At 44.3% G+C, this 8,449-nt stretch overlaps 2 protein-coding genes across 2 annotated transcripts; both read left to right on the forward strand.

The window, feature by feature from the left end:
* The first annotated feature begins 1,643 nt into the window (after nt 1-1,643).
* LOC137917508 (G-protein-signaling modulator 3) lies at nt 1,644-3,400 on the forward strand. Its single transcript, XM_068760238.1, has 3 exons — nt 1,644-1,835; nt 1,959-2,200; nt 2,310-3,400. The coding sequence occupies exons 2-3, from the start codon at nt 1,973-1,975 to the stop codon at nt 2,448-2,450; spliced, it is 369 nt and encodes a 122-aa protein (XP_068616339.1). The 5' UTR covers nt 1,644-1,835; nt 1,959-1,972; the 3' UTR covers nt 2,451-3,400.
* A 1,084-nt stretch (nt 3,401-4,484) lies between these two features.
* On the forward strand, nt 4,485-8,351 carry dnase2 (deoxyribonuclease II, lysosomal). Its single transcript, XM_068756227.1, has 7 exons — nt 4,485-4,571; nt 5,320-5,417; nt 5,536-5,692; nt 6,170-6,272; nt 6,391-6,555; nt 6,994-7,212; nt 7,292-8,351. Exons 1-7 carry the CDS (start codon nt 4,539-4,541, stop codon nt 7,657-7,659), a joined length of 1,143 nt encoding a protein of 380 aa, XP_068612328.1. The 5' UTR covers nt 4,485-4,538; the 3' UTR covers nt 7,660-8,351.
* The last annotated feature ends 98 nt before the right edge of the window (nt 8,352-8,449 follow it).

Raw genomic sequence — 8,449 nt, forward strand, 5'->3', positions numbered from 1 at the left:
TTCTCATTTCAGCAGCACGTCAACAGGATGTGTGCCAAAACCACAACGGTGTCAGAAGAACTGTGAGCCTGTTTCAACACGTTTCAGAGGCTTTTGGAGTCAAATGAGCGGGAGGAGTGAATGCAACAGCTTCTTTGACAGCCTTTTCGCCTTATCTTAAATGGACACAACCTTTGTCTGGACCGATTCTTAATCTAGCCAAACAAAATGGTCATGTTGATTCTTACTTGGACAGCAATATTTCATGATAGCGTGACTTTTCCGATGCGGGCCGAGTAAATAGGGGTGGGCAGCTGAAAGAGGAACAGGAAGAGAAGAGAGGAGAGAAGGTAGTGAAGCAGGCAGAGTGCGACAGCTTGGTTGGTCTGCTCACCATTGCAGTTTTCTTCTTCTTCTTCGTCAAATAGATTTGGAGAAACTAAAATATGCTGTGTCTGTCGGGAATTCAAGAGATGATGCTTTGAGGACACAAAGTTTAAAGCAGAAAGGTAAGAATGAAATTTGTGGATTTTTATTTGCTGTTTGGTAAACAAGGAAACCTTTGAGGGGGGGGGGGGGGCATATATATAAAACCGTCAACCATGATTACAGTGAAATCTTCGATAAAATATACACATGAATCAGCAACATATCTGAAACAGCCATTTCTTTGTTGTCATGCGGCTGAAAGAAATATAGGAGCTTAACATTTGCTGCTAACAGGCTCGGACACGCCAAACTGGTTTGAAACATAACGACACAGCTTCTGTAGCTCATTGCTCAAACCTATTGCAAGTGGCTTGCGGGTTTAAAAAATACACATCACAAATTTCTCACAAAGCTATGAACGAAAAGGGCCCTCGTGGATTTTTGACCGAAGACATTTGACCTCATCCTTCTTTGTGTTCAAACTTGTCAGGGTTTAAACACTGAGATCAGAGTCGAAATGGCCGAAGGGGGACTGATGGAGCCGCTCATCATCACAGAAGAGCGAGGTGAAACCGATTGGGTTGTCATCACAAAGAGCTGCGATGGAGACGTGGCTCTGAAAAAGGAACACACAGTCGAGGACAAGAATGAAGAGAGAACAGCAAGTGAAATGTGTTTAGAGGATCAGAGCCGGGTGAAACGGCGACACAACGCAGAAATCAAACAACTTTTTGATGATGGGGACAAACGAAAAGATGACAAATCAGAGGAAACTAAGAAGAAGAATGACGGAAGCGTCAGTCAGAACAAAGGGCAAAAGCATGAAGCGGTAGGGATTCACCGAAAACCTGAGGAACCCAGTGAAAGAAAGGAAGCAAAAGTGGCACAAAATGACCCTGAAGTGGACACGAAAAGGTTACAGTCCCCCGAGGGACCACCTGAAGGGACAGAAAGCCAAGAAGAGGACCCAAAAAAGGTTTGTGAGCTGCTCTTTTTGTTAATTTCTCCTCTGAAATCAGCTGCAGCAGCTCAAATGGCAGCTCATCCAGCAATCCAACCAATTAGCCGCCTTGTTCTCCACGCAGCAAACGCTTTCTGGTGGAGAACGCAGGTATTTGGTTTCTGAGAATGTGGGAGTATGAAGGAGTGGAACAAATTCTTTCGCTGTGCCAACAAACAGTCTGTGCCACTCACCGAAAGCGTTTCCTCCTCCCCTGTGTGGTGTGTGTGTGTGTGTGTGTGTGTGTGTGTGTGTTCCCAGGCACGCCGGTTAACTCCCGACTTCCCAGAGGCACTGTACGAACTGCTGTTCACCCTCCAGGAGGGGAGACGTCTCAATGACCAGCGCTGCTCCTTCACGCTGCAGAATGGGCTCAACAGGAGGAGGTGCCACTCTGAGCCCAACACCAACAAGCCAGCCAACAGAGGTGGCCGTGCTTTGAGGGGCGATGCATCCATCCATGGGCCCCGCGTGTTTCCACGTGCGCTTCAGTTTAAATCTCTCACCATCTGACCCGTCGGATCTCTTTGTCTCTCTCAAATCTCCACAGTCATCTTTTCCTCCATGACTTCCCTGCAAAGGGAGGAGTTCTTCGACCTGGTGGCCACCGCTCAAGCTCGCCGGCTGGACGACCAGAGGGCGCAGCTCGAGAGGTCTCCGACGGCCAAACCAAAAGCCAGAAGTTTCAGAGGCAGCCTGAAGCAGCTGTCGTTTGTGAAAAAGCCCGCACCGCTTCCTGCGCCAGTTCCGGTGCCCAAAGAAGAGCTGTACAATATGATCCTCACAACCCAAGTAAGCGTCTTATAGCGGGGCAGAGGAGCAATGTGTCAAATCAGCAGTAAATGCTTGACTTTACGCTTCATTTCAGGCACTAATGCTCCCTTTTTCCTTCCGACCACAGGCCCAGGGCAGGCTGGAGGAGCAGAGGAGCAGAGCTCCTGGTCCCATGGACGACGAGGACTTCTTCTCCCTGCTCCTGAGGGTCCAGGGGGGACGTATGGACGAGCAGAGGACTGAGCTGCCATGCTTGCTGCAAACCTGAGATGGACAATACAAACTATAGGGTTTACACTGGGAGCTGTCCAGCTTTGGAGCATTTTTTTTTTTAAAACATAGATTTCCTCTTAAAGCAGGTTTTTGCATTGCAGAAAACGAACGAGATTCAACAGAACTTTTAAATCCTGAAGAGTTTTTAGAGCTCATTGCTGGCTTGGCGCTTGTGTCTTTCCTCATTAGACCCGCTTTCTTGCTCACCAAATTTTAGATTAAGTGTCTACTGTGTGTTGGGAGCAGGTCGTCTACTGGTCTTTATTGTCGCTCCTTTTTTATATGTACAGAAAACCTTCAAATCCCAATGAATACAGTCCTGGCTATAATATAACGGCACACTTTGCTAATCTGCAGGTGTAATTCTCCTCCTTAAATTCAACATGCATCCGAGCCACTTGCATTCCCTTTGTCCAAAACCTTTAGTCGACAAAGAGATTCAACAAAAACCTTTCGTTATGTATCTGACACACACAGATGGAATTCTTTTTCGCAGTGACTGTAACAAGAAGATAAACCTGTTCTGTTCATCTTCGTGATGAACCATCTTTTCATTGTCGGCCACATTCCCATAAACATGTGACATTTATGATACTGTTTCTCCTTGCATACAAGTAAAAAAAAAACAATTCCCGTAGATAGAGGAACATTTGTGATATTCTATTTATAGGACAACCCCCCCCCCACACACACACAAAACAAATAACAATGTACATTTTTTCTGACGTAAAGGGACTGAAAATGGGCGTTTGTTGCAGAATCTATATTTACGTGACTGAGATATTTTATAGGCTAAAGCTTTGTTAATTTAGTGTTGTTGTTTTTTTTAAGACTGCTGATATTAATTGAAGATGAATTTACATGAAATTACCTGAACTGTAACAATAACGTAAATTTACAGTAATTATTGCTATTAGAAGAAATGATTCTTATTAAAACTTCTGTATTGAACTGCTTGTTTCTGGAGATTTCATGTGTATTTGTGATGAACCAGGGCTACTGGTCAACCCTAACCCAGTTGACCTCTGGGTTAGGGTTAGCTTTCTGAGGAAGACTTAGCCAGACTGCATGTCAGAGTGTAGCAGCTGACGAAGGGATTGTGCGTCATTTCCTCAAACACGGCACAGTTGTGTTACGTGTAAGTTACAACTCTCAGACAAACTCTGCTGGTTAAAATATATATTATTGGTAAAAAACACATGTAAAGATACAGCAACTACATTGATGAAGGTCAAAGGTCATGATAAAAATCTTGATGATTCTTAATTCTTATCACATGACCTGCTCTTCTTCTTCTACTTGGCCTTTGCTCCATATCACCACGGGACTGAATGTAAAATATCTCAAAAGAAAAGAAGAGGAAGCGAGGAGGTCTGCACTGAACTAAAAAAAAAAAGAGACAAAAAACAATGACAAAAATAACCCAATCAATCCAGCATGGAGTATCGAAACAAAAGTTCACACTGCTTGTACCCTAACGCCATACTAGAGGAAACTATTGATCTTCAATCTAAAATAAAAATAACAATTTATACAATTATGTATTTGAATATTTACGTACAGGAATACATTTATAAATACTTTTAGTTACTCTACTATGATACGTCCTACTTATCCTGCTTCTATAGATTTAATACGAAATCCCCCCAAAAAACGGAACTCCAATGACTTTTCAACGGAGTGAAAACGCGTCTCAATCTATCGACGTCACTGTGTCAGCCTCCTTCGTGATGCCCCGCCCATCTAATGACGTCGGGAGTCACTTGACAAACATATGGGACTGTTGTTTTCGGGATAAGACAAGGGCCACCTAAAGGTCAAAGATAATTTAAAACGTATAATTTTTTTTGTTTTTAATAGATAATTGAATGTAATTATCTTACAATAAAAACTACTTTGTTTGTGTTCACCGTGAATTTTGATTGTTATAAATGTTCCGGTTCCGGTTCCCGTGAGCCGGCTGTGTCTTCCGTCACCGTCTCATCCTTTTATTGTTGTCCCTGTCCGAAACACGGATGCAGCTGAATTTGTGGGGTGAAAAAACGTCGGAAATACACGCCGAGAGAAAGATAAGAATCTATCGATGACGAAAGACAATCAATACGCGCAGGAAGAGGTGGGTAACACCTGTCAAAACGTTTTCCTGGCTCGCTGCGTTTACACTTTCTCTTTGTGAGTTTGCGTGCGGCTCTTCCGTCCATCCTACAACAGAGCGCACATTTTATTACGAGCATCTTCTATTAAACTGGAGTCAAAAATACAGTTACTGCTTTATTAAGTATTGACATGTATGTTTATAGCGTTACAATAGTTGTGTTATATAACATTCAGAAACTTAAGCCCCGCCCCCCGCATTTTTTCCCCTCACTTGATCAAATTTAGCATTTTGAATATACTTTTATTCATATGTGTTTTTTTTAAAAGATATAATAATTCAGTTTCATCAAAGGGTTTTGTCTAAATCATTTTTCTGTAGTCATTTCTTCATGTTATTCTTTAAAACAGAATCCACACACATTCAGAAAGTTTCTGCGATGGGACCGGCGGGACCGAAACTGCGTGCGTGGGGGGATATGAGGAATTAAAAAAGGGGAAATGGAATCTAGAAGTTAAATGACACTATGGCCTTTCCTCGTACCTCTTCACTTTTGTATTAGTAGTTACTGTAAAAACAAATTCACCTGCTGGGAAGAACAAAACATATTGAATTGAGGAAGATAGATTTTGTTGTTGAAAAGCAGGACCATAAAAAAAACTAAGTGCACTAGCCAGTACTAAAATTAACTATCCATATTCTGAAAACTCAATATCCAAATACACTTATACTTTTAAGTGAATGTGTGCGAACTTCTACCTCTTCTCAGATGCTCCTGCTCCTGTCCCTGCTGATCTTCTGTTTGCCACTAGGGGGCGAAACCTCCCCAATCAGCTGCTACAACGACAAAGGCGATGCAGTTGATTGGTGATCCATTTATTACAATCCTGGCCACTCCGGCCACTTGCACAGATTATGGCTCATTTTAAGTCCATGTTTTCATTTTCAGAAAGAAGCAATTGACAAGTCATCCTGTCATTTCTAGGTTCTATATTTATAAACTGCCAAAAGAACACTCATCGGGTGAGTTGTATTTGCTGCTGGAAAAAGGAAGCGGAGGATGGATTAACGGGAAGGGACTGGTGAACGACTCCACTGGAGCCCTGGGAAGAACAGTCGGACAACTTTACTCTCAAGGAAAGGTCGGCTTCCATTGGATGTCTTTTTGTCTGGAACGAAAACAGCTCTTTAAAGATGGAGTAAATAATAGTCATGTACATTTTATGTATTTGATTAGACATGAACTTTTGACAAAGTGATCGTAAATTTTCCTGGGGTATATTAAAGGTTTCCCTTAACTTTCACAATGTAACAAATTCGTTTTTTCCCCCCCATGCATCAGAAATGTCTTCACTTTCACCAGCTTCTTCTTTTGCCTGGTTCAGTTTGTAAGACTTGCATTTTATAGACACTCGTTTAAATCCGTATAAGAAACTGAGAACAAGAACTGATTTGCAGCTGATCTGTTGCAGAGATAAAACAGTAGTTTAAACAGCACATATAAATCATATAAAAAAACACCTCAACTTATCAATGTGCTTTTTCGGTCTCTATTTTCCGCGTGCATTTATCTTTAGTTGTGTTTGATATTTAAATCACAAGCTCTTCACTCTTCACAGGAGACAGCGCTAGCTTACATCCTCTACAATGACCAAATTCCAGCTGCTGACTCGAGTGACAGACGGCTTGACGACAGAGGAAGCCGAAAGGGACACACAAAAGGTGAGAACCGGCGCAGTGGAGCTTCACGTTGTCCCTTAAGCCATGATCCCGCGTTCATTGAGTATTTCACATGGTGGAACAGGAGGAATAGATGTTAAACACGTATCTCTGTCCTCAGGTGTTGTCCTGCTGGATAAGAATCAGGGCTTCTGGTTGGTCCACAGCACCCCTCACTTTCCACCAGCACGTAAGGCGGGGCTGTTTTACTACCCCAGCAGCGGTGCGATCAACGGACAGAACTTTATCTGCGTTACGTACCCTCTGGAGCGATTCCAGACCATCGGTAAGACATGTGGACGTGGACGGGACAGCCCGAGTTACCGTTAGCTGTATTGGTCAAATGTCTCACTGGTCTCTGACTCTGTTATTTATCAGGTGTAACGTGAGCCATTTGGTAGCTTGACTTTCTCTTTGATCTGACTGTTCTGACTGATCGAAATGTTCCGTCCTCCCGCTCCGGCCCGTCAGACCTGTCCCACTCCTGGGTGGCCCCCACCCTCTGCCTGGATGACCTTAAACTTAATTTGCAATAATCCCAATAAAGCGATTCGAAGAACATCCTATATAAGTATATGGACACTTCGATGTTTCTGTGAAACGGCCTTTCACTGTAAGCATGCGTGAATCCGCTGTTCCAGTTTGCACCAGCGTCACCAGGACTGGGATTTTGGGCGTGCCGTTTGCAGCGGCGGCCTGAAATGGAATTTGCTTTGCGCCACAGGAGAGCAGCTTCAGATCAATCAGCCCAACGTGTACGACTGCAGCGTCCCAGAGTCCCTGGCCCCCCTTGTGCCTTCGCTGGCGGCTCTCTGTGAGAAGCGACGTCTCTCCGGTCACGTCTTCCCACCTGTCAAAACCGTGTCCAATCGCAGCGTGACTCTGACCTCCAAGGATGGCGCCGACTTCATCAGCTTTGCCAAAGGGTCGTCTTTTCACCACGGTAGGCTAGTTATTGATCAGAATGCACTTATTGGGAACACACTCCCACTCATCCTCTGTCTCTGCCCCCCCCCCCCCAGACCTGTACCACTCCTGGGTGGCCCCCACCCTCCAGTCCGACCTCCTAGTCCAGTTCTGGATCCGCTCCAGGCACATCCTCCCCTCGGATTGCTCGCTGGGCTGGAAGGTCCTGGACATCACGCTCATCAATCCGGGACAAACGTTCAGTTTCAGCCGCAGCCGGGACCACTCCAAATGGGCCGTCAGCCCCAAGGCTCCGGGGGCTGGGGGAGGCTGGGTGTGTGTGGGAGACATAAACCGGAACGAGGCGGAGATGAAACGCGGCGGCGGGACGGTGTGCCTGCGGGACCCGGTGGTGTGGGAGGCGTACCGGACTGCGGCCCTGGAGTGTGAGGCTTGTGGGGGAGTGATGGCGCAATGCCAATAATCAACCGTTGAAGTGAATCATTTATTGCATTTGATACTGGGAATGATCTGTTTCTACAGTCGTGCAAAAGAAACATCTTCAGTGAAACGACTGAAACTGATCACACAAAACAGAAAGCGTTTGACTTATTCGGAGCGATTATCGGCTGTTACACTCGTCAAGCTAAACTCCAACGCAAAAAAAACGGCCTGGAGTGGCGAGTCTGACGCGAAGCAAAGCGCTTTCATGGCGTTGGTTTTGGAAAAAGACACGAGGCTCAAAGTGCCGGCGGAAATGAAGCCATTTGTTTTAAGTGCCGGGTTAAACAGGAATGAGATGATTGTCTGTTTATATCTGCATTAGCTGGTTTACAGATTTTCCCCTCAGGGACCATGTCGAGCTTACTTGATTGATTATTTTATGGAAATTTAATTGCACAAAAAATAATGGCATGCAGCATTCAGCGCACAACAGCTCTCTGCTGACGTTCAACGACACACAAGTTGATACTGAGGCGTGAGACGCGCTTTAAAACTGCATTTGTTTTAACCGGTCTCTGTATTCTCTTCTTTTGCAACGCTTGCCTTCAGCTTTATCGCATTTTGCCGTACATAAATTCCTTCTGACCTTGTCTTTGCTCGGACATAAAAAAAAAAAAGCCAGCTGTCTTGAATCTGAACACAAAAAAATAAAACATTTATTTTGTACAATCGCCTTGTTGTTAAGTTCTTTTTTTCTACCTTTTTGAGCATGCATTGAACTTGGAATATTTAATTAGTCAAGAAAGAGTAATGAAATTCATATAAAAGTA

Source organism: Brachionichthys hirsutus, chromosome 3 (genome assembly GCF_040956055.1).
Source record: "Brachionichthys hirsutus isolate HB-005 chromosome 3, CSIRO-AGI_Bhir_v1, whole genome shotgun sequence".
Classification (NCBI taxonomy): Eukaryota; Metazoa; Chordata; class Actinopteri; order Lophiiformes; family Brachionichthyidae; genus Brachionichthys; species Brachionichthys hirsutus.

Coding starts and splice junctions, on each gene's coding strand:
- LOC137917508 (XM_068760238.1), top strand. CDS start 1,973: ATGACTTCCCTGCAAAGGGAGGAGTTCTTCGACCTGGTGGCCACCGCT. Junction 2,201..2,309: donor ATATGATCCTCACAACCCAA/GTAAGCGTCTTA, acceptor TTCCGACCACAG/GCCCAGGGCAGGCTGGAGGA.
- dnase2 (XM_068756227.1), top strand. CDS start 4,539: ATGACGAAAGACAATCAATACGCGCAGGAAGAG. Junction 4,572..5,319: donor ATCAATACGCGCAGGAAGAG/GTGGGTAACACC, acceptor ACCTCTTCTCAG/ATGCTCCTGCTCCTGTCCCT. Junction 5,418..5,535: donor AAAGGCGATGCAGTTGATTG/GTGATCCATTTA, acceptor TGTCATTTCTAG/GTTCTATATTTATAAACTGC.